Source organism: Hemitrygon akajei, chromosome 26, assembly GCF_048418815.1.
Source record: "Hemitrygon akajei chromosome 26, sHemAka1.3, whole genome shotgun sequence".
Classification (NCBI taxonomy): domain Eukaryota; kingdom Metazoa; phylum Chordata; class Chondrichthyes; order Myliobatiformes; family Dasyatidae; genus Hemitrygon; species Hemitrygon akajei.
Window position 1 is genome coordinate 43046369 of NC_133149.1, and position 26417 is coordinate 43072785.

The window sequence follows — 26417 nt, forward strand, 5'->3', positions numbered from 1 at the left end:
CTTATTTATCATATGTACATCAAAATAACAAAACAAATATCGAAAAATATGATATTTGCTTCAATGACCAACATAGCACTGGGGGGGGAGGGGAAGACTAAAAGTGCCAACACACTTCCAGCGCCAACATAGCCCTCAACTCACTAACCCTACCTGTACATCTTCGTAATATTGGGGGGGGGGGGGGAGCAAGAGCACTCAGAGAAAACCCACACAGTAACAGGGAAGAGGTACAAACTCCTTTCAGACAGTAACAGAAATTGAACTCTGATCAATGAATGCTGGCACTGTATGCTAACTACTAAGATGGAGGCCAAGATTTCTCATCTAACAGACCTTTCCATCCTCCACCTTTGCTGTTGTGGAAAGCCTGCTGCAGTAACTCAACACAACTATCACCAGGCAGCCTAGTAAATAAACCTGGAACCAGTGTCTTTGTTACTTAGAGAGAGCAAACTTGGTTCTTGCACGGATCTGTGGCGTTAATTTCTAAAGGAACAAAAGATCATACTGGAGCTGAGGTTCACTGGTTTTAATAACCTGCTGTTTAATTATAAAGGTCTAATTTCTCTCACAGCTTGCACTATTAATTGGCAAGGCTCTCAAGAGGTTCATTAGCAAGAAACAAGCCTAGTGACTTGATTTAAAAATAATATGCCTGCTTTTGTTTTTCAACAGAAATAATTTATTTTTCATAAATAGAGTAGCTCAGTGCAGTTCTGCACTGTGTCTGTGCGAAGGCTCAACACTGAGGCTGTCAAATATGGTCTATGAAACTGCTGTTTGCTGTATAATACACCTGATCTTACTGTGTTGCTACAATATCAATGTCCATGGTGAAAGATGCAAGTTTTGCTCCTGTACAGTTACAGTATTCAAGCTTTCCCTGCAATTGCTACAATTTTAGCAGCACCACCTCAAGCCTTGAGTTCCACTTGCAATCTTCCATGGCAGCTTAAAGCAGTGGGGAGTTTCCACTGACACACAATGGGTGAGTGGACTAAACACAGCAGAAGCAAGATGCAGTGAGGCTTAATAATCCTTTAACCAACAGGTTTCCGAACCAGTGTGGATAACTTCACTCACCTCAACTCTGAACTGATTCCACAACCTATGGACTCACTTTCAGGGACTCTACAACTCATGTTCTCAGTATTATTTATTTACTATTTATTTATTTGCTTTTTTTCTTCTATTGTATATGGGTTGTTTGTCAGTCTTTGTGTGTAGGTTTCTATTGTATTTCTCTGTTCCACTGTGAATGCCTGCAAGAAAATGAATCTCAGGGTAGTACATGGCGATATATACCCAGTGGCCATTTTATTTGGTACACCTGCTTGTTAAATATCTAATCAGACAATCACATGACAGCAAGTCAATGCATAAAAGTATGCAGACGTGGTCAAGAAGTTCAGTTTCTGTTCAGACCAAACAAAGTGATCTGAAGTAGATGACCATGACCATGGAATGACCATGGTGCCAATGTGGTTTCAGTACCTCAGAAACTGCTGATCTCCTGGGAGTCTCTAGAGTTTATAAAGAATGGTGTGCAAAACAAAAAACATCCAGTCAGTGACAGTTCTGTGGGTGAGAACACCTTGTTAATGAGAGAGGTCAGAGGAGAATGGCCAGACTGGTTCAAGCTGACAGGGAGGTGACAGTAACTCAAATAACCACACGTTACAACAGCGGTGTGTAGAAGAGCACCTCTGAACACAGAAGACCATGAATATACAGAAATACTCTACATTCTGTACATACTTTGATAATAAATTTACTTTGAATTTGAAATTTTGAATGGGATGGCTGGGCTGATGTCACTCAGGCTCGTGCAGAACAAGCCCAAGTTCAAGCTCTTGTCAACAACTTTACTCAAGAACAACTAAAGCTTAGCATGGAGAATAAATGTCAGTGACAATAAACCCGATTCTGAACTAGAACAAGGCAATAAAGTGAAAGGACGACAAATTTGTTCTCAAGTCTTTGTGATACAGGCATCATGCTGAAGGTCTTCATTGAAACGTAAGATACAAAAGCACAGCAATTCTATTCTTCAAACCTACTTTGCTATTCAATAAGATACAGCTATTTGTTGGCACCCAATTCCATTTTCTCACTCTTGTCCACAACCCTGTCATTCACTGTAGTGTTACCTGAAACATCAAACTCGGCTTCACTTTAGACTCAGGATCCACGGCCCTCTGGGTTAAAGAATCACAAAGTTTCATGGCTCTGACAGGAGAGTAAGTTCTCCTGTTAGAGCCATGACACTTTGTGATTCTTTAACCCAAAGGGCCTCATCTTGGCAGAGGTCACTGAAATCAATATGTCAGAAAGTCAGCTTTGATTATTAATAGTAACAATGGTTTCATAGCTAGTAATGAGTTATGCACCACAATACCATTTGTCAGCAACAATCATTAAGCTCCAGTTCCTACACTCTTCCATCTTAATGTGTTTAAAATCCTGAGACCATGATCTCTGGTTATAGATTCCGACTTTCCTCTCAGTAGCCATCTAGTCAGGGCCACTCAGAGATAATGTGCATAGAGTCAAAATTATAGAAAAAGTACAGCATAGAAACAGGACTTTTGGCCCATCTAGTCCATGCTAAGCCATTTAAAATGCCTAATCCCATCAACCTACACCAGGACCTGAGCCCTCCATATCCCTACCAACTATGTACCTATCCAAACTTCTCTAAAATGTTGAAATGAAGCTCACATGCACCACTTGTGCTGGCAATGTCCCACACTCTCAAGACCTTCTGAGTGAAGAAGTTCCCCTAAAAATTTTATCTTTCACCCTTAACCCATAAGCTCTAGTTACAGTCCCACCAAACCTCAGTGAAAAGGTTCCATTTCATTCAAACTCTAAAGGATACAGTCATAGAGACACAGAGCACTACAGCACAGAAAGAGGCTCTTCAGCCCATTGAACTATTATTCCCTCTAGTCCCATTGATCCATACCCCTCCCATCCATGTACTTATTCAAACTTTTCTTCAATGTTACAATCAAATCTGCATGTACTACATGGTTAACAGCCCATTCTGCTTTCTCTTTGTTCATGGGACAACCAACTCATTTCATAAAATTTAACTGTGTGATAACCTTAGGCTAGTGCCTGAACAATTCAATTTTCCCCAATGTAGGGGACAAGATCTGAAGAACCCAGAATACTTGCAACTGGGGTCCTGAAGACTCCTTCCATGTTAGTTCAGTGAAAGAAAGCTGGGGACAAGAGAGGTTCCAGAGGATTGGAGGGTTGCAGATGTTGTTCCCTTATTCAAGAAAGGGAGTAGAGATGGCCCAGGAAATTATAGAGCAGTGAGTCTTACTTCAGAGATTGGTAAATTGATGGAGAAGATCCTGAGAGGCAGGATCGATGAACATTTGGAGAGGCATAATATGATGAGGAACAGTCAGCATGGCTTTGTCAAAGGCAGGTCACGCCTTACGAGCCTGATTGAATTTTTTGAGGATGTGACTAAACACATCGATGAAGGTAGAGCAGTAAATATAGTGTATATGGATTTCAGCAAGGCATTTGATAAGATACCCCATGCAAGGCTTATTCAGAAAGTGAGGAGGCATGAGATCCAAGGGGACCTTGCTTTGTGGATCCAGAATTGGCTTGCCCACAGAAGGCAAAGAGTGGTTGTAGATGGGTCATGTTCTGCATGGAGGTCGGTGACCAGTGGTGTGCCTCAGGGATCTGTTCTGGGGCCCCTTCTCTTCATGATTTTTATAAATGACCTGGATGAGGAAGTGCAGGGATGGGTTAGTAAATTTGCTGATAACACAAAGGTTGGGGGTGTTGTGGACAGTGTGGAGGGCTGTCACGAGTTTACAGTGGGACATCGATAGGATGCAAAACTGGGCTGAGAAGTGGGAGATGGAATTCAACCCAGATAAGTGTGAGGTGGTCCGTTTTGGTAGGTCAAATATGATGGCAGAATATAGTATTAATGGTAAGACTCTTGGCAGTGTGGAGGATCAGAGGGATCTTGGGGTCCGAGTCCATAGGACACTCAAAGCTGTTGCGTGGGTTGACCCTGTGGTTAAGAAGGCATACAGTGCATTGGCCTTCATCAATCGTGGGATTGAGTTTAAGAGCCGAGAGGTAATGTTGCAGCTATATAGGACCCTGATCAGACCCCACTTGGAGTACTGTGCTCAGTTCTGGTCACCTCACTACAGAACGGATGTGGAAGCCATAGAAAGGGTGCAGAGGAGGTTTACAAGGATGTTGCCTGGATTGGGGAGCATGCCTTACGAGAATAGGTTGAGTGAACTCGGCCTTTTCTCCTTGGAGCGACGGAGGATGAGAGGTGACCTGATAGAGGTGTATAAGATGATGAGAGGCATTGATCGTGTGGATAGTCAGAAGCTTTTTCCAGAGCTGAAATGGTTGCCACAGGAGGACACAGGTTTAAGGTGCTGGGGAGTAGGTACAGAGGAGATGTCAGGGGTAAGTTTTTTACTGAGAGAGTGGTGAGTGCGTGGAATGGGCTGCCAGCAACAGTGGTGGAGGTGGATACGATAGGGTCTTTTAAGAGACTCCTGGATAGATACATGGAGCTTAGAAAAATAGAGGGCTATGGGTAACCCTAGGTAATTTCTAAATTAAGTACATGTTCGGCACAGCATTGTGGGCCGAAGGGCCTGTATTGTGCTGCAGTTTTTCTATGTTTCTAAGCTGAAAGTCAGCTGATTCTCAGAGGTACAGAAACAGGCCCCTGGGCTCACCACACTCACAGCACCTCCCTATTGTTTTGTAGAACATTGTCCCCAAGGTTTTGACTGACTTACTGTCTTCTAGAAGAGCAGCAGTATTACACAAACCTCCCAACCATTGCTCATCTCTCTCCAGTTATCATTCTGCAAACCTCCAGCTGCTTCCAGTCAGAAACAGGTTTATCATCACCGACATATTGTGAAATTTGTTGTATTATGGTAGCGGTACAGTGCAATACATAAAAATTACCGTAAGTTACAATCGTTCGTTCATTATGTGCCGGGTCATATGACGTGGGTGATCATGGTCTTTCCATGACCATGATTGTTCTTAGCAAATTTTTCTACAGAAGTGGTTTGCCATTGCCTTCTGGGCAGCGTCTTTACAAGATGGATGACCCCAGCCATTATCATTACTCAGAGATTGTCTGCGCCTTCCACCTCCTTCGGTAGAGACACATCTCTACCCTGCCACCCAAATAAGTTACAAGTACTGCAAAAAGAAAGTAAAATAGTGACATGGACCATTCAGAAATCTGATGGTGGAGGGGAAGAAGTTGTTCCTAAAACTCTGAGTGTGTGTCTCCAGGCTCCTTTAACCCCTTCCTGACAGTAGCAATGAGAAGAGGACATGCCTTGACTGATGGGGATCCTTAATGATGAATGCCACCTTTTTGAAGCATTGCTCCTTAAGGCTAGTCCCCATGATGGAACAGGCTGAGTTTACAACGTTCGACAGCTTTTCCCAGTTTTCCATACCAGACAATGATCCATTGATCACAAGGGAGCTGATCTGCCCTGTGGATGCCTTTTGGTATTTTGCTTTAGGGCGTGTCCTCATGTTTCAGCAGAGAGTAGGAATGAGAGAAAGAATTCTGCAGGATAATTTGAGTGCATCACATCACACTCCAGCCCAGAAGCATGTTAGGAATGTGACACATTAAACACATGCATTCAGGAGGCACCCCTGTTCTCAATGCACTTAATGAATGTAGGAATGGCAGATTCAGATTTATTTGTCACACGTACATGGAACATACAGTGAAACGCACCATTTGCATTAACAACCACACAACCCAAGGACATGCTGGGGGCAGCCCGCAAGTGTCACCACACATTCTGGCATCAACATAGCATATCCGCAATGTTCAACAGAACAACACAAACAACAACAGAAAATCTATAGGAAGAAGTACAGTTGACATTTCAGGCAGGGACCCTTCGCCAGGATTTACAGTCGATGTTTCGGGCCGAGACAGTCCGTCAGGTAGTCCTGATGAAGGGTCTTGGCCTGAAACGTCGACTGTACTTCTTCCTATAGATGCTGCCTGGCCTGCTGCATTCCACCAGCATTTTGTGTGTGTTGCTCCAGTCCTTGACCAGGATTTGCAGACATTGGGCCTCCGACTTCCAGAGATGCCAACCCAAGAGCCTTAACCATCAGGCGTCTATTTCTGCATTTGCTCCCTTGCCCTTTTCCTATTCTCACACAATGACCTTAGGCACACTTTAATTAACACAAATCATTAGAAGTAATATTCAATCAATGATTTGTATTATATAGTACCTTTGACATAGCAAATGTCTCACGGACTGTTTGACTGGAGGTTTAGCAAGCAGAATTTGAAAACATAACAAAACACACCCTTAAAGAGAACAGGAGGGAGATTTAGTTTAGGCTCAGGACAGCTTTAGCCCTGACTGATGCAGCAAAGCAGAGGACTGAAATAAAGTGATTGAAGTGGCTTGTAAAAGAGTTTCCGCCTTGGCCAAGATGGGTATTGAAAAAGGCTTATGAGGTTCCGGTGATGTCATCGTCCAGAATAGCTCCTCCAGAAAAACGCACATTTTGCCCTGTTAATCCATCAAATATAAGATCTTTCGAAAATATCTGAATTGATAAGGGAGGCATGAATGGGGAAAAAGAATGGAGATTAAAAAAAAGCATCACTGCAGAGCCTGTGGACAAGAGGGGTGCAGCGAGTGGCTCTCCTACCCGAACACGTGGTAGCAAGGCTGACGATGGGCCTTGCTCAGGCGAAGCGGCAAATATGATCAAAATTCTGGAAGAGATACCGGGATTCCAGAAAGATATAAAACAGCAACTAAGTGATATCAAGTCAGAGCTCGCCAATGCCAATCAATAAATGGTGGTGGAGACACGAATTGAGAAGGTGGAAGATCGTGTGCAAAACATGGAACAGATACTAAGTAAGATGATAAAAATATTAAATCAACAAGAAAGTAAACTGATTGACTTGGAGGGAAGATCATCGCAGAAAAATATCAGGATATACAATGTTCCTGAAGGAGCGGAGGGTTTGTCTATGATGGAGTTGTACGAAAGTTGCTGCGGGATGCGCTGGAGATTCCTTTGACTACGGAGCTGGAAATTGAGAGGGCGCATCGTGCGCTCACCCCGAGGCCTACTGGAGACAGAGAAGATAAGCCACGCTCAATAGTAATTAGATTCCTTCGATACAATACCAAGGTGGAGATTCTACGAAGGGCCTGGGGTAAGAAGAGGGTGTTTTTGGACAGTAAATTAATATATTTCGATCAAGATTACCCCCCAGTGGTTCTGCAGAGACGTAAACAATACTAAGCAGTAAAGTGAATATTAAAGCAAGGAAAGATTAGATTCCAAACTCTGTACCCTGCTAAACTGCGGATGTTTTATGAAGATGGGATCCAACTGTATCAGACAGTGGAAGAGGCAACTACAGACATGAAGGCCAGAGGGTTGCCTGTCAGCGGGATCAAACCGAGGGAAAGCCTGGCTGAGCAGTTATCCTGCTTTGCTTGGGAAATAGTGGGAGAATCGAGAAAGCAGAGGACAGGAGGAGGACGAGAGAAGTACATCAGGAAGAGACTGTGAGTTTTCCGAAGACAGCCCTCACCCCCTAAAGAAGAGCCATATGGTTTGGTTAACTTTAAAAATGTTGATAGGCTAAGCAAAAATAGACGATGCTATACCTATCTCGAGAAATACTTATTATAATGTGGATTTTATATTACTTAGTTGTTATTCTGTATTCGCTCACTCACTCCCTTTTCCCCACCTAAATGAGAATATATATGGGAGGAATACACAGGGAAACCTTTTCTGTGTAATGGATATAGATTTGTTCACTTACTTTTATGGGTACTGCAAAGGGAGCCCTCAACCCACAGCTAGACATTTCCTCTAGTTCAACCCAGGGTCACCTACTAGAGACCTCAGCCTTGGAATCACACCTTCATTGCCCTTTTTTAAAAAAATTATTTGCGTTTCTTGGTTCTTATTTGTTCAGGGAATAGATCGATTAAGTTTTATTCTGCTAATTTCAATGATATATTGACAGATAAATACACATGGCTAAGGACAAAATAAAATTCATTTCTTTTAATGTCAATGGGCTGTTAAATCCAATCAAACGTAGTAGAATTCTACCCAAAATGAAAAAAGAACAAGCCCATGTAGTATATTTACAGGAAACTCACTTAAGTGATAATGAGCATGGAAAACTGAAGAGAATGGGCTTCACTAATTTGTTTTTCTCCTCATATAAATCAGGACACAGGACAGGAGTTGCTATTCTTATCTCAAGTAAGCTAAATTTTGAAAAAGTGTTCGAAATGGGAGATAAGGAGGACAGATATATTCTGGTAAGGGGGAATATAGATGGAAATTTAGTTACTCTATTGAATACATATGCACCCCCAGGAAGTGATATTAGTTTCTTTCAGAAAATTACTAATATTATGGTAACGTAAACAGAAGGTCTCCTGATATGTGGGGGAGACTTAAATTTACAATTACAACCAAAGTTAGACTCTTCCAATAGAAAAACGAGTTTTTTTTTCTTTTTTCCAATATTGGAAAAGAAAAAGAATATTGGAAAAAGAAAAATCTATTAAACAAAACCCTTACATAAGAAAGTTAATACACTTTTTGAGGATGTTGGTTTAATTGATATATGGAGGGACCTTTTCCCCAACAGAAGGGATTACACTCATTATTCTGCTCCCCATTTTGTATATACAAGAATAGACTATTTCATAACATTTGGAAAAGACAAAGACAAAATAAACACCTGTGGAATTGGGACAATAGATGTAAGTGACCATGCACCTATATATTTATCTGTTGATTTTGACCTACAAACAAAGAATACTATTTGGAAACTATATTCAAGTCTACTCAATGATCCCTACTTTAAGGAACAAATTAAAAAAGAAATTAGTCTTTACTTAGAATTCAATGATAATGGAGAGGTTTCACCTCCCATTCTATGGGATACTCTGAAGGCTGTTTTAAGGGAGAAAATTATAGAGATATCTTCATATAAGAAAAAAAAAGTAATGAAACATTAGAGGAATTACAAAATAGGCTGAAGGAACTAGAAAAAAAACACAAATTGAATTTGGCACAGGATACATTAGAGGAAATTTTAAAAATTACGAATGAAATTAATAGTTTGACAACACAAAAAAATCAGGAAAAATTTAGTGTTTCTGAAACAGAGACATTATGAAAGTGGATCAAAGTCTATGAAAATACTGGCGTGGAAACTGAAAAAGAAGATAGCAGAAAATACAATTCATAGAATTAGGGATCCAAGAACAAAAATGACAAAAAAAAGCTAAGTGAAATTGAAAAAGCTTTTAAAGTATTTTCCAAAACTCTATATTCCAAAGTTCCAGGGGGAAGCATAACCCAAATTGACACCTTCTTGAATTCTCTAGAGTTACCCACTTTAAGCGAAGAACAAAATAGAACGATGACTGCTGACATAACTGAAGTTGAACTAAAAGCTGCAATTAGTCGGCTTAAATTAAGCAAGTCACCAGGATCAGACGGGTGTACGGCAGAGTGGTACAAAGAATTTAAAAATGAGTTAATTCCGTCTTACTCCCCACACTGAACTGGGCTCTAAAAAAGGCACAAATGCCACCCAACTGGAAGGAAGCGATAATCTCAGCTGTACCGAAAGAAGGCAAGGATAAAACGGAATGCCGGTCATTTAGACCAATATCCGTTCTTAATGTAGGTTATAGATTATTTATCTCCATCATGGCCAACGATTAGAGGAGTTTCTACCCATACTGATACGTAACGATCAGACAGGTTTTATCCAACAACGCCAAACACAAGACAATAAATGAAGGACACTTCACATTATGGATCATATACAAAAAAATAAAATCGAAGCAATAGTGATAAGCGTGGACGCTGAAAAGGCATTTGATTCGGTTAATTGGAATTTTGTTTACAGAGTTTTACATAGATTTGGTTTACATGACAATTATTAAAACAATTATGACAACCCTACTGCTAGGATTTAAATCAATGGATATTTATCAAATAGTCTTACCCTAGAAAGGGGCACGAGACAGGGTTGTGCATGGTCGCCACTACTCTTCGCATTATATCTGGAACCATTAGCTCAATACATCAGACAAAATGAAGATATCAGGGGAATTACTATTAAAGGGACAGAGCATAAATTGGCCTGTTACGTGGATGACATTTTGATCTATCTAGGGCAACAAACATACTCTTTACCTAAATTGATGCAATCCTTTGAACAATATGGTCAATTATCAGGGTACAAGATCAACATAGATAAAACCCAATTATTTTCATATAACTATAGCCCACCAAGAGAAATAGAAAGTAGATATCCCTGGGCATGACAAACAGAGTCTTTCAAATATTTGGGCATGATTATGCCGAAAGATTTGGCAAAATTATCAGAATGCAATTATCAGCCTACATATTAAAAAATTAAGGACGATATAACAAGATGGAACCTACCGTAGATTCCAGACTACAGAGCGCACCTGATTAAAAGCCGCTGGCTCTAATTTTAGAAATAAAATCAATTTTTTAATTGTAAAGGCCGCACCGGATTTTAGGCCGCACCGGATTTTCGGCCGCAGGTGACCCACGTTGTAATATGAGATATTTACACAGAAAGATATTACACGTGAGGATTTTTTTAACTTTTAATTAAATCCATATGGTAACAAAAACAAATACATATTGCAAATGCTTTTTTTCGAACCGGGCCCGTAACGCGGCTACTTTTAAATATACGTTGCGTATACTTCTTTACTGAACAACATTCCAATATCTCCTAACGACTGGTAAAAAATATATATACTGCAGCTTACCAGGAAAAGTTATTGATCACCTTTAACTTAAAAGCAGCGTTCGCTCAGATCCAAAGCCGCTCGCGTAATGCGCTCCCTCCCTCCGTCCCGTTTCATCGCAAACCGGCATTTTCCCACAAGACACCGCGAAACCGGGGTGTGACGTCATAGCATCCCGCGATGTAGTACAGAAAACAAATATAGTTAAAACTCTTCTAACTTTAACTAGAAAATGAATTACTAAGCGAAAATATTATAAACTAAGTAACTGCCATAAGGCAGCACAATGCTTCGAGTGTTTTCCATGTTGATGAGGGTGAGTACAAATGACTGATTTACAATAATTTAATTGTGAAAGTGCGCTTGATTTATCGTACAATTTCATTGGACCTCTGTGAACTACTCATCAATTTTATTGGTCTACTGTTACGAGGCAAAATGTTTACGAGGCGGCATGAAAAAAAACCATGTATTAGCCGCTCTGGATTATAGGCCGCAAAGTTCAAAGCTGTTCAAAATGTGGGAAAAAAGTAGCGGCTTAAAATCCGGAATCTACGGTAATTCCTTTTTTTAAAGTCTCAGTTCAAGGATTGAATCTATTAAAATGAAAATACTGCCCAGACTATTATATTTCTTTCAGACCCTACCAATAGAGATTAACCAAAATCAATTCAATGGATGGAACAAAATGTTATCAAGATATATTTGGCAAGGTAAAAGGCCTAGAGTTCGTCTCAAAACTTTGCAATTAGCCAAGGAAAAAGGGGGATGGGGCCTACCTTCTCTTAGAGATTATTATTTTGCAGCACAGTTGAGAGCTGTGATATGTTGGTGCAACCCATCATATGACGCTGAATGGAAAAACATTGAGGAGGGGATACTTCCCATCCCCATACAGGCAATTTTGGCTGACAAAGATACATAAATACTATTGATAATCCATGGGTGAAATGGACTCTTAAAATATGGAAAACTCTTATAAAAGAATATAAATTAGAGGGAGATACTGCAATTCTTAAATGGTGTGCATATGACTTGGATTTTACGCTGAATAAACTGGATGCTACATTTAAGGACTGGACAGCTAAAGGAATAACAGTTCTTTGCAATATAATGAAAGAAGGAACACTGTTCAGTTTTGAAATGCTTAAAGAGCAACACTTACTAGAAAAACAAGACTTTTGTCGGTATTTACAGATGCAACAATATGTTAATAGGACGGTTAAAAATGTAACCAAGGCAAGAATATGTTTGATAGAGCTATTTAGAAAAGCATATAATTCAGATAATGGTAGTAGAATCATTTCAAGCGTGTATAAGAGTTTGTCAAATCTTAAAACACATTCGACTTCATACATTAAAACAAAATGGGAGAAGGAAGAAGAGATGATTATATCCAAGGAAGAATGGACAATAATATGGAGATATCAATGGAAGTGTACCAGTTCACAGAAATGGAGGGAGTTCGGATGGAAAAACTTGATATTTTATTACACCTTCTCAGAAATCCCATTATGATAGTAACCTCTCTGCTGGAGATATTGTGGAAATCAACATACAAACCATTATCATATTTTTTGGAAATGCCCCGTTATCAAAGACTATTGGAGTGGGATACATAATGCCCTACAAGACATCTTTAAATGTGAAATACCCTTAGAAAGTAAGACCATATATTTTGGGTATATACAAACGTACATCAAGAATTTATTTCCCATTTCCAATATCTAACTTTTTATACACAAGATAAATATTTAATGAATATACTGCTGGTGGCTGGTAAGAAGACTTACTAGGAAACGGTTATCACAGGAGAGCCCAACCTTAAATGCATGGATGGAAATTACAATGGACATTTACAAAATTTAACTACATAACACCTCATAGGCCTGATTTTATCCTCACAAATCAATGGATATGTTGTAAAAAAAGATCACTCCCTACTTGTACATGGTTTTCTTCTTTCGCTTGTTCTTTCTTTCCTCTTTTCTGTAAGTGTATAACTCAGATAAATATAATGTGGAGATTTGTGGCAAATATGACTATATTTTATATATATATATATAAAATATCTGAAATACATCTACACATCTTATGGAAATGTTTGTTTGATGATGAGCTTCAATAAAAAATAAATTACCAAAAAAAAGAAAAAGGCTTATAATTTTTAAAATTCTCACCAGTGTAGCAACCCATTTGGGGGCACCATTGTGATCACCTATTTCAGAATGAGCTGAATGTGGAATGTTTTTGATCAGCCTGACTCAATGATTTTATCCATATCTCTCTCACAAGAAATGCTGGGGACTCATGGCTCTTGGAGCATTAGGAAATATTTCCTTATTATTTCACAAACAATACTATACTATTTTCTGTGAGGTTTCACATTTCCAATATCTAATTTTTTGTTCACGAGATTCCACATAGAACATAGAAGAGTACAGCACAGGAGCAGGCCACTCAGCCCACAATGTTGTGCTGAACCAGCTAAGAAGCAAATGTACAATGTCCTGTGTATGTTACTAAAAAGGGCTTCTTTGGTTTGTTACGAGTAGGAATGCTTCTTTGTCTGTTAAAAGTTTCTCTTGCCGTTGTTTCACTTTAGAATGGCTGATATGGTAATTGTATTCATTTGTTAATCAATGGGGAATGTTATTGTGTTTTGTGAGGCTGGGAACTTGGGGGAGGGGTTGCGCGGGCTTGGGGAGTCCGGAGGGAGACGCCGAGGAAGGAGGACGTGCGCTCGGGAGACCACCGGGGAGTCCGAAGTGGGAGTTTCGGGAGGACGACCACCGAGGAGTCGAATGGTTCGCTGGATGAGCTCCACCGATGTGCACTAAACTGACTGAACTTTGATAAGTTGGCGCCTTTTGTTTTTTTCTTGTATATATATATATATTGTATTGCCTAATACTCTTTTAATTTTAGTAAACTCTTTAAAGTGTATTTCATAACGGTATTTGTTGTGGGTTTGATACTGTTGGCGGGCGCGAGGCATAAACGCGATTCTCACAGCACCTGCGTGTACGGGAGGTGGGTTGGTGTGTGGCTGGATCTCTTTTTCCCCTAGACATATACCAGCCTGTTGGGTAAGTGTTACACAAATTAAAAACACCCAAACATTAACCCCTCCTACCTACACCATGTCCATATCTGTCCATCTTATATCAATGTGCCTATCCAAACATCTCTTAAAAGTCTTCTAATGTATTTGCCCCTACCATCATAGCGGGCAGCACATTCCAGGCATCCATGACTCTGAGTAAAAAACTTACTCCTCACATCCCCCTTGAGCCTTGCGCCTCTCTCATTCAAAGCACGCCCTCAGATATTAGACATTTCAACTGTGGCAAACAGATATTCTCTGTCCACTCTATTGATGACTATCAATCTTGTAAATCTCTATTAGATCTCTCTGACGCTCCAGACAAAACAGCCCAAGTTTGTCCACACGAGTGAATCTGCAGATGCTGGAAATAAATTAAAAAAACACGAAATGCTGGCAGAACTCAGCAGGCCAGACAGCATCTATGGGAGGAGGTAATAATGACGTCTCGGGCCAAAACCCTTCATCAGGAGTGAAGTAACATGGGATGGTCGAGGGGGGATAAGGAGTGGGGGGAGGGATAAAGTAGAGAGCTGGGAAGTGATAGGCTGGAGGGAAATGGGCTAGGGGGAAGGTGGAGAATTATGGGAAATAAAAGAGAAAGAAAGGTAGGGCTGGGGGGAGAGATTATAGTGAGGGGGGAAAAAGAGAGAGAAAGAGAACCAGACTAAAATTATAGATAGGGATGGGGTAAGGGGAGGGGGCAGGGGTATCAACGGAGGTCAGTGAGTTGGATGTTCATGCCGGCAGGAAGGAGGCTACCTAGGCAGGAGATAAGGTATTGCTCCATCGACCTGCGTGTGGCCTCATCTTGACGGTAGAGGAGGCCATGGACAGACATGTCGGAGTGGGAGTGGTCTGTGGAATTGAAGTGTGTGGCCACAGGGAGATCCCGCCACTGCTAGAGGACTGAGCGCTGGTGTTCGGCGAAACGGTCTCCCAGTCTGCGGCGGGTCTCCCCAATGTATAAATGGCCACATCGGGAGCACCGGATACAGTATATCACCCCAGCTGACTTGCAGGTGAAGTGGTGCCTCACCTGAAAGGACTGTCTGGGGCCTAGGATGGTGGTGAGGGAAGAAGTGTGGGGGCAGGTGTAGCACTTCTTCCGTTTGCAGGGATAAGTGCCTGGAGGGAGGTCGGTGGGGAGGGATGGGGGGGGGGGGGGATGAATGGACAAGGGAGTCGCGTAGGGAGCGATCCCTGCGGAAAGCCGAGAGTGGGGGGGGGAGGGGAAGATGTGGTTGGTGGTGGGATCACGTAGGAGGTGGCGGAAGTTACGGAGGATTATACGTTGGATCTATAGGCTGGTAGGGTGATAGGTGAGGACCAGGGGGACTCTATCCCTGGTGGGCTGGCGGGGGGATGGGGTGAGGGCAGAGGTGCGTGAAATACGGGAGACGCGATGGAGGGCAGAGTTGATAGTGGACGAAGGGAAGCCCCTTTCTTTAAAAAAGGAAGTTTGTCCAGCCTCTTATGATAGCACATGCCTTCTAAACCAGGCAGAATCCTGGTGAGCCTCTTCTGCACCCTCTCCAAAGCCTCAACATCCTTCCTATAGTGGGGCAGCCAGAACTGTACGCAATACTCCAGATGAGGCCTAACCAGAGTTTTATAAATTGCAACATAACCTCCTGAGTTTTGAGCTCAACTCCTCAACTAATAAAAGCAAGCATTCCATAAGCCTTCTTAATCATGTTGAAAATTAAGATGAGTGACTGCTTTTAGTTGGGCTGTTTTTCACTGACAGGGGTTTATAAGATTCTGCAAGGCATAGATAAACAGCCGGTATCTTTCTCCCCCAGAGTCAAAATCTCTAATAATAGAGGGCATACATTTTAGGTGAAATACAGTATATGGTATGTTCAAAGAAGCTGTGTAGGGCAAGTTGCTTTTTTAAACAGAGTGGCGGGTGCCTGAAATGCACTGCCAGAGGTGGTGATGGAAGTAGAAATGAAGGAGGCATTTAAGAAGTTCTTAGATGGGCAGAGTCAGGTTTAATATTACCAGAACATGTTGTGAAATTTGTTGTTTTGTGGTAGCAGTACACTGCAATACATAATAAAAAAACTATAAATTATAATAGTATATAAATAAGTAGCACAAAAAGAGAGGGTGAAAATAGTGAGGTAGCGTTTATGGGTTCATTGTCCATTCAGAAATCTGATCCTGGAGGGGAAGAAGTTCTTCCTGAATCGTTCTGTGCGTGTCTTCATGGTTCTGTGGCTCCTCCTTGATGGTAGCAATGAGAACAGGGCATGTGCTGGGTGATGGAGGTCCTTCGTGATGAATGCCGCTTTTTTGAGGCATTGACTTTTGAAGGTGTTCTTGATGTTGGGGAGGTTAGTGCCCATGATGGAGCTGGCTGAGTTTACACCTTTCTGCAGCTTTTTCTGATCCTGTGCAGGCAGAGGCATATCATGGGTCAAAGGGCTTGTCCTGTGCAGTTCTTTGAACTGTACTCTTTCTACGTGCTGCTTGAATCAGGGATGTTAGCAAGGATGATCAGAGAATTCCCTGCCTGAATAGGCAAAAATGCAAGGAAATTTGCTCGGGAGTCATAGCCAGCAACTATCATCTTCTGATTCCTATTAAGCCAAGTTTGCATCACATGTAAAAATCCTCACTCAAGTCCCTGTCAACTGTATTGATTGCACTATCCTCATTGACACATTTAATTGGCTACTCAAACAAGGCAATCAAATTAGTCAGACAGAAAACCCCCCCTCTTAACAAAGTCATGATGACCATGTGTGATCAATGTCTGTATCTCCAAGTGCAATGAGCTCTCCCCTAAAATTAAGTAAATGTGTTCCTATTCGACCCAATTGTTCTTCATGCAAGTTCCCTCCATTCCAGGAACCAAGCTGGCAAATTTTTCTTGCAATTATTCTGTTAGCATATATGTATGTTCTCTTCAGTAGCTTCCTTTTCCTAGGCAGTTGGAAGCTTCAGAAATTTAAAAATTCTTTATCCATCCCTAATTGCTCCTAAACATGAAGGCACTTAAGAGCCATTCCTAGCGGCACACTTGAATGTAATGGTCTGTTAAAAGTTCTTGGAAGCTCTTTGCCTTCCACTGTCTCAATGGAGAAAAAAATTCCCACCAGCCTATCAGGAAAACTTCCCCTTGATTTCATTTTTATCCACTTCCCACTCCAAATAAAATTGATCATGAAGCTCGTTATTAGTCTTGGGTGGAGGTGGCAAGGATGTGGGGTGGGTGCTGCATTCAGCCTGTTGATGCAATTTCATGGCACGTGCAAAGAGTTTGTACTTACTGATTGCGACGATAGTACCTCTTCAGGAATGGATGCGCAGCTGCACCAACGGCGAAGTTGCTGCTACCCGTGTCCACCAGAATGTTCAGCTAGTACAGAAAGAGAAAGTAGTTATTTCCATCCACTCAAACAGGGTCCTGTACTGTTTATTCACAGATGGTCATCATGACTTTGTTATGGGGAGATCCTATACGACTAATTTGATTGACTTGTTTGAGGAGCTAGATAAATGTGTCAATGAGGGTAGTGAGGTTGATGCAGTTGACAGATTTGAGTGAGGCCTGTTACAAAATCTCACACAAGAATCCCTGAGGTGAAAACCTGGCTTGATAGGGATCAAAGGATGACAGTTCTGTTAAAGGACATATGTGCTAGTGTTGATTATTAGACTCTTTGAATGTGTTGGCACTTTATTTATTTAGAAATAAAGTGCAGTACAGGCCCTTCTGCCCCAAGAGCAAATCACCAATTTAACCCTAGACTAATCACAGGACAATTTAAAATGACCAATTAACCTACCAATTGGTACGTCTTTGGACTTTGGGAGGAAACCCGAGCACCTGGAGGAAACCCACGTGGTTATGGGGAGAATATACAAGCTTTCTTACAGAAGATGCTAAAATTGAGCTCAAAACTCTCAACGCCCCTCATCTGTAATAGCGTCAACCTAACCACTACACCACTGTGGTGCCCCTGTTGTACCTAAAACGGAGTCACACAGAATCTGTAATGGGAGACATAAACATCTTCATTTACACAGCAAACTTTCAAGAGAATCTCACTCTCCTGACACAATGTTCTATACTTCTTCAACACAAAGATAACAATAAACGATTAACTACAGTTTCAATTGCTATTCCAGTCCTGATGAAGGGTCTTAGCCCAAAATGTTGACTGCTTATTCCTCTCCACAAATGCTGAGTTCCTCCAGCATTTTGTCATTGTTTCTCTGGGTTTCTTGCATCTTGTATTTCTAACATTTGCAATCTAATGGGCACATTTACATAATGACATATTTACAATGGCAGCGTATCCCAATTAGCAGAATCCCTTTGAATATTTAATACTGGTGTTTGTTCCAAAAGCCTCAGTACAAACTCCAGACACCCAAAATATATTTCTCTTGTTACAGTGTTAAAGGATGAAAAAAAATGTTGAAGAAGTGATTAAACAGATCTGTGACAGGGATACACCTTTAACATTTCAATGGGACACAATCAGAATGTCCCAAACCCAATAACTGGCTTTACTAACCACGAAGTACCAGTTGAAAGATAAATTGTATACAGCTTTTATTTCCTGAAGACTGGTTCTCACTTTAGTTAATCCATTATGCTATCCATAATTTTATAACTCAGAACAATCCCTAACATATGTAATAAAGTTAAAGGAAAGATTACACTTTATTACATACTTATTAACATATTATATACTTATATCTTCACTTCCGGGGTGCTTAGGCACGACTCGAGTAGCAGCAGTACTCTCAATGGATACAATTAAATATTCCCGCTTCAGCCTGATAACAGCTAAAAAGCACAACTGTACAGTACTGTCAATAAGGATGTCTTAATGTGTTTAAACGAACTATCGCTGCTTAAAGCCGACGAAAACAACACCGATTGGGGTCAGAAGTGCTCACGGACAACATCTCAGAGGAAGCACGGGTTACAAGTGCATTTGAGGAAATGGGGTTTTAAACTTCCTATACCGACTATCTTGCTGGCGAACGTGCAGTCTCTGGTGAATAAAACTGATGATCTCAGAGCCAGGGTGCTGAATCAGAGGGACATTAGGATCGTGTGTGTCTTTTGTTTCATGGAATCCTGGTCAACCCCTTCCGTACTGGATGCGATTCAGATCAACAGGTTTACTACACACCGTCAGGTCAGATCTATAGAGTCTCTCAAAAGCAGAGGTGGAGGAGTATGCCTCATGATCAACTCTTCTTGGAGCATGAATATATCAGTGCTGTCCCAATTCTGCTCACCAGACCTGGAATATCTAGCAGTAAAGTGCCGTCCTTTTTACCTACCATGGGAGTTCTCCAGGGTCATTTTGGTAGCAGCTTATATTCCACCTCAGGCCAATGTCAAGCAAACTTTAGATGATCTGAGCAATGGGATCAACATGCACGAAACAGCGCACCCTAACACCTTCACCATTGTTTTGGGAGATTTCAATCAAGCCAGTTTGAAAAAAGTCACTGAGCAACTACCATCAACAGATCACTTGCAATACCAGAGGAAACAACACACTGGGCCATTGCTACACCACCATCAAGAATGCCTACTGTGCTATTCCACGCCCTCACTTCGGGAAGTCTGATCACTTGGCTGTACTTCTACTCCCTGAGTACAGGCAGAGACTGAAGACTGCAGCACCAGCAGTGAGGACCAAGACGGTTTGGACAAGGGAAGCACAGGAGCGCCTACAGGACTGCTTTGAATCGGTGGACTGGACTGTATTCAGGGATTCATCTTTGAACCTGGATGAGTACGCTGCAGTTGTTACCAACTTCATTAAATCTTGTGTGCCTACAAGGCTTACTGTATATTCCCAATCAAAAGCCGTGGATGAACCAGGAGGTACGTCGTCTGCTGAAGACTAGATCTGTGGCATTCAAGTCTGGCAACCCAGGACTGTACCAGAAAACCAGGTATGATTTGCGGAAGGCTATTTCAAGGGTGAAGAGATGATTTCGAATGAGGTTGGAGGGGACATCGGATGCACGACAACCCTGGCAGGGTCTGCAAGACATTACTTCCTACAAAGCGAAATCCAATAGTATGAATGGCAGCGATGCTTCACTACCACAGGGGTCACCAACCTTTTTTGCACCGTGGACTGGTTTAATATTGACAATATTCTTGCGGACCGGCCGACGGGGATGGGGGGTGTTAATCACAACCGGAATATAGGTGATAAGTCAATTATAAGACACTTATAAGTGGCTAATACACTCAATTTTGTTTCTAAAAGGGTTTAACTAATGAATTTAATTTTAAACACACAGCGCATATTTTCCTCGCATGAATATAGTGATAAGTCAATTATAACTCACTTATAAGTAAATAACATCATAACATTTTAAGGAACGTTTGGATATTAAACACACAGCGCATATTTTCCTCGTATGAACATATAAAATCATTGCAACACACCAGTGAGAGGACAAGGTAAGGGCCGGAGGTCCCCGTATCGGGGGCCGCGGTGGTCGCAGTCCAGAGAGAGCGACCAACCAAGCGAGGAGTGCGACAGGGTGTGTGCCCCCCCCCCCCCCCCCGTAGGTAGGTAGGATCTACTGGCTGACAAAAGTTTGGCTCGAGGGATAACTTTCAGTAGATTGCAGCAAGGTAGCTGCTCTGTTACTTACGAAACTCTGAGCCCAAATTAGATCGTCTGCGAATATCTTAGCGCCAGGTTCCCCACAAACATTCAGTGCGCTAAACAGGTTTAGAGACGGCGCCCATCTGTTCGCGCTCCAGGCCAGTAGCATTAGCACCTCTCGTCGGCCGCGTGAGGCGGCCGGTTACCCGAGACTAACCAGTGATCCCTGGTGCTAGGCGACCACTACATTTAGGCAACTGATGACCTTACGTGGGTAATGACCTTGTGTGCGTTCAATGTCAACAGTGCGCGTGACAGGGAATGAGGAAAGGTGCAGCTGACTCATATTGTTTCATATCGACAAATCATATCGTTTCCTCGCAGCCCGGTAGCACATGCTTTGCGGCCCAGTGGTTGGGGACCACTGCACTACCAGATGAACTCAACGCCTTCTATGCCCGCTTTGAAAGGGGGAATACAACTACAGCTGTGAAGATCCCTGCTGCACCTGATGACCCAGTGATCTCTGTCTCAGAGGCCAGTGTTAGGCTGCCTTTAAAGAGAGTGAACCCTTGCAAGGCGGGAGGTCCCAATGGAGTACCTGGTAAGGCTCTGAAACCCTGTGCCAACCAACTAGTGGGAGTATTCAAGGACATTTTCAACCTCTCACTGCTACAGGCAGAAGATCCCAGTTGCTTCAAAAAGGCAACAATTATACCAGTGCCTAAGAAGAATAATGTGAGCTGCCTTAATGACTGTCGCCCAGTAGCACTCACATCGACAGTGATGAAATGCTTTGAGAGGTTGGTCATGACTAGACTGAACTCCTGCCTCAGCAAGGACCTGGACCCATTGCAATTTCCCTATCGTCACAATAGGTCAATGGCAGACACAATCTCAGTGGCTCTTCACACGGCTTTAGACCACCTGGACAACACAAACACCTCCGTCGGGATGCTGTTCATCAACTATAGCTCAGCATTTAATACCATCATTCCCACAATCCTGATTGAGAAGTTGCAGAGCCTGGGCCTCTGTACCTCCCTCTGCAATTGGGTCCTCGACTTCCTATCTGTGCGGATCGGTGATAACATATCTTCCTCTCTGACTATCAACACTGGCACACCTCAGCAGTGTGTGCTTAGCCCCCTGCTCCACTCTCTATATACACATGATTGTGTGGCTAGGCATAGCTCAGATACCATCTATTTGCTGACGATACAACCATTGTTAGTAGAATCTCAGGTGGTGACAAGAGGGTGTACAGGAGTGAGATATGCCAACTAGTGGAGTGGTGTCACAGCAACAACCTGGCACTCAATGTCAGTAAAACAAAAGAGCTGCTTGTGGACTTCAGGAAGGGTAAGACAAAGGAACACATACCAATCTTCATAGAGGGATCAGAAGTGGAGAGAGTAGGCAGCTTCAAGTTCCTGTGTGTCAAGATCTCTGAGGATCTAATCTGGTCCCAACATATTGATGAAGAAGGCAAGGCAGCGACTATACTTTAGTAGGAGTTTGAAGATATTTGGCATGTCAACAAATACACTTAAAAACAACTATTGTTGTACCGTGGAGAGCATTCTGACAGGCTGCATCACTGTCTGGTATGGAGGGGCTACTGCACAGGACTGAAAGAAGCTGCAGAAGGTTGCAAATCTAGTCAGCTCCATCTTGGGCACTAGCCTACAAAGTACCCAGGACATCTTTAGGGAGCGGTGTCTCAGAAAGGCAGCATCCATTATTAAGGACCTCCAGCACCCTGGACATGCCCTTTTCTCACTGTTACCATCAGGTAGGAGGTACAGAAGCCTGAAGGCACACACTCAATGATTCAGGAACAGCTTCTTCCCCTCTGCCATCCGATTCCTAAATGGACATTCAATCTTTGGACACTACCTCACTTTTTTTTAAATTTACAGTATTTCTGTTTTTGCACAATTTTAAAATCTATTCAATATATGTAATTGATTTTAAAGAGCAAACACGAGGAAATCTGCAGATGCTGGAAATTCAAACAACAACACACACAAAATGCTGGTGGAACACAGCAGGCCAGGCAGCATCTATAGGGAGAAACGAAGGGTCTCAGCCCGAAACGTCGACAGTGCTTCTCCCTATAGATGCTGCCTGGCCTGCTGTGTTCCACCAGCATTTTGTGTGTGTTGTATGTAATTGATTTACTTATTTACTATTATTATTTATTTACTGTTATTTTTTCTCTGCTAGATTATGAATTGCATTGAACAGCTGCTGCTAAATTAACAAATTTCATGTCACATGATAATAAACCTGATTCTGACTTAAAAACCTGCTAAGTTCCTCCAGCATTTTGTGTGCCTTACGTTCTTCCTGTGTATACATGGGTTTTCTCCATGTGCTCCTGTTTCCTCCCTCAGTCCAAAGATGAACCAATTGGTAGATTAGTTGATCATTGTAAATTTTTCTGTGATTAGGCTTAGATTAAATTGATGGGTTGCTAGGCACCATGGCTCAGAGGGCCTGCTTCACACTGTATTTCTAAATAAATGTATAAATACTTACTGATATTTGCGTACTGAGGGAAGGGAAGTTGTTGGAGTGGGTCTTTGGAGACAGATGGGTTGATTTAGCTTGTACTTCTTTAGTACTCAGCTTGAGGCTTCATCTTGGCCAGAAATGTATGGATTGAAGCCACAATCCATATATTTGAAAAAAAAACATGCAAGCCAATTCTTCAAGACTGAATCGATATCTATATTTGCTTAGGGTTCATCTGCAGTCATGTAATGTAAAAGCTCTCAGATTCAGCAGATCAGCCCAGTGGGGCACCTAGGCCTTTGGTTCCTGATGCACACATTGTCACTAATCAATCCCAATGAACCACTCCTGTCCCAGGTCTCTCTGAGTACATAGCTATTGAATCAGGCAGAGCATACATGGAACTGGTCAGTCACAATAGGAACCAACAGAGTAAACCTCCCACTGACAATAAAAAGAATGCCCATGTTTTCAATAATTTTCGTTCATTGCTTCCAATCACTCCAATGGCTCTCATTACAACCTGCATCTTCTGAGGTTGATTATACTCTGCTCAAACACATACATGTAAAAATCCGCAAGATATTTTCTTCATTTAACTGGACATGGAAGAAGAATTTTACATAACTTTCTTTGTATTGATAATGCACAGAAATCATTTAGACAAAATGTAGCAGTTAGCGTAACTCTATTACAGTGCCAGCAATCCAGGTTCAATTCTGCTGCTGTCTCAGAATTTGTACGTTCTCCCCATGACTGCGTGGGTTTCCTCTGCGTGATCTGATTTCCCCCCATATTCCAAAGTCGTACCAGTTGGTAGGTTAATTGGTCACATGGATATACAGTACTGTGCAAAAGTCTTAGGTATATATATATAGAGCTAAGGTTTTTGTCAACGTGGAGCATTGTGGAAGGGGAATGGGACATGTGACAGAGAAGAAGTGCCGGGGTGGGACAGGGGGGTGGCGCGGGTACAGATACACCCAGCCCTGAGGCACCAGGCAAGGTCATTTGATTCCAAACAATTTGTACATTGAATCATTACACAATGTTTCCCTGGTGCTTCCTGCCGTCTCTCCTCTCCCCCTTTTCCCAACTAGTACAATGCAATACACAAAAATTATTACAGTACTGTGCAAAAGTCTTAGGCACATACATATAGCTAGGGTGCCTAAAACCTTTGTACAGTACTGTAATTGGGTTGTGTGGGCTCATTAGGATGGAAGGGCCTGTTACAGTGTTGTACCTCAAAGTAAAGGGACATTGACTTACACTGAACCTGCTGCAGCAATCAGGACATTTACATGAATATGTTAATTCTGCTTCAACAAAATCTTGCGAACCTTAGCATCATCAAGGGCAAAGCAGCCTACTTGATCAGGACTCCATCCATCATACAAAATTCTCCATTCTTTCTAGCACAGAGCACAGCGGCTGCTGAATATGCCATTTACAAATTGCAAGGCACTTACTCACTGAGGGTATTCTTGGAGCATCTCTCTCTACGACAAAGGAAGACAAGGGTGGCAGCAACAACAACAGGAATGCCACCCCTAAAGATCCCCTCCAAGTCGCACACCATCCTGACTTGGAAGTATTTTGCCATTCCTTCATTGCTGCTGGATCCAAATCAAAGACCTCCCACACTCAGATGGACTGCAGCATCGCGAGAAAACTGCACCGCCATCTTCTCAAAGACATTCAGGAATAAACAATGAACTAAGAGCATCCGCAAAAAGGGGAATATCTTGGTGGCCAAACATTTAAATTCCCATCCCCATTCCCCTTCCAACATGTCTGTTCATGGCCTCCTCTTCTGTCATGATGAGGCTACTCTCAGGTTGGAGAAGCAATCTGTCTAGGTAGCCTCCAACCTGATGGCATGAACACTGATTTCTCCAACTTCCTGTAGTTTTCCTTCGTCCCCCTTCCCTCTTTTTCGACTACCCACTCTGGCCTCTTACCTCTTCTCCTCACTTGCTTATCAGCTCCTCCTGGAGCCCCTCCTCCTTCCCTTTCTCCCATGGTCCACTCTCTTTTGTCAGATTCCTTCTTCTCCGGCTCTTTGCCTTTTCCAATTAATACCTCCGAGCTCCTTAGTTCACCTCCCTCCGCCATCCACCTTGTTTCATCTATCAACTTCTAGCTTGTCCTCTTTACCCTCCCCCCCACCTTTTTATTGTGCCATCTTTTCCCTTCCTTTTCAGTCCTGATGAAAGGTCTCGGCCTGAAATCTCAGCTGTTGATTCATTTCCATAGATGCTGTATGACCCGTTGAGTTCCTCAAGCATTTTGTGCGTAATGCCATGAATTAAAATAAGTTGGATAAGTACACAGATGGGAGCGGTATGGAGGACTATGGTCCAGGTGAGGGTCGATGGCACTAGGCAGAATAACATTTTGGTATGGATTAGATGGGCTGAAAGGCCTGTAACTGTGTTGTATTGCTGAATGACTCTATGAGTACAAACTCTATAATGAGATCCACATCCCACGAAATGAATGAAAATAACTTGTGTGGAACCTGGAGTTTTATTGTAATTGACATTTATTTCAACACAATCTATGCTTTTGCTTATTTTTCCGATTACAAAATGGTCACATTTCTGCAGCTTTCACCATGGTTACCAGCACCACGAAAGGATTCTTTGAAGACGACTGCTGCTTTTTCAAAAATAAAACATGTGATAGGAAACAAAGGGTATAAAAATAGATCCATGTCCTATTTTATTTAATCAAAAGCTTTGGTGAAGGTCTGAGTCAGAGGTACGATGGTGGTGTCGTTAAGTGACTGGGCTAAGAGCCAATGTTCTGGACCACTGATCCAGGGATATGAATTGAGAATTTAACACCAAAATCATTAAATAACTCTGGATTTAAAGAGTAACAGTAATCATGAAACTGTCAGATTGTCATAAAACCCCATCTGGCTCACTTCTGTTGACAGGGATGAAAAACGGCTGTACGTGACTTTAGTCAATGCAGTTGACTTTGTACTGCTTCCTCAGGGTAAATGGGGTGTACCATGCCAGCGATGGCCACTTCCCATGTATAACTGAATGAAGAAAGGAAATCACAGTCACAAGGCTGAATAAAGTAGAACGAACAAGTTTTTATCTATGTCCCATCCCAGGACATTGAGACATCCTTGTAGTGATTGTTCATGAAATTGAGATGTGTCAGTTTCACTCAAAACACTAAATAGTTCAAATACGCTTATTGGTGTTGAAGCTTGGGCAACTCCACTACCCGCATGCACCTGTCCAAGTCACACAACTTCCTGACTTGGAAATCTACTGTCCA

General features: G+C 42.1%; 1 protein-coding gene across 4 annotated transcripts in view; it reads right to left on the reverse strand.

Moving 5' to 3' along the window:
• The window catches only part of bace1 (beta-secretase 1), a 180112-nt gene that overhangs the window by 118507 nt on the left and 35188 nt on the right, over positions 1–26417 (reverse strand). For all 4 annotated transcript variants that reach the window (XM_073030064.1, XM_073030067.1, XM_073030065.1 and 1 more), the window contains one exon: positions 17265–17353. In XM_073030064.1, coding sequence (XP_072886165.1) covers positions 17265–17353 — 89 coding nt within the window. The remainder of the gene's footprint in view (positions 1–17264; positions 17354–26417) is intronic.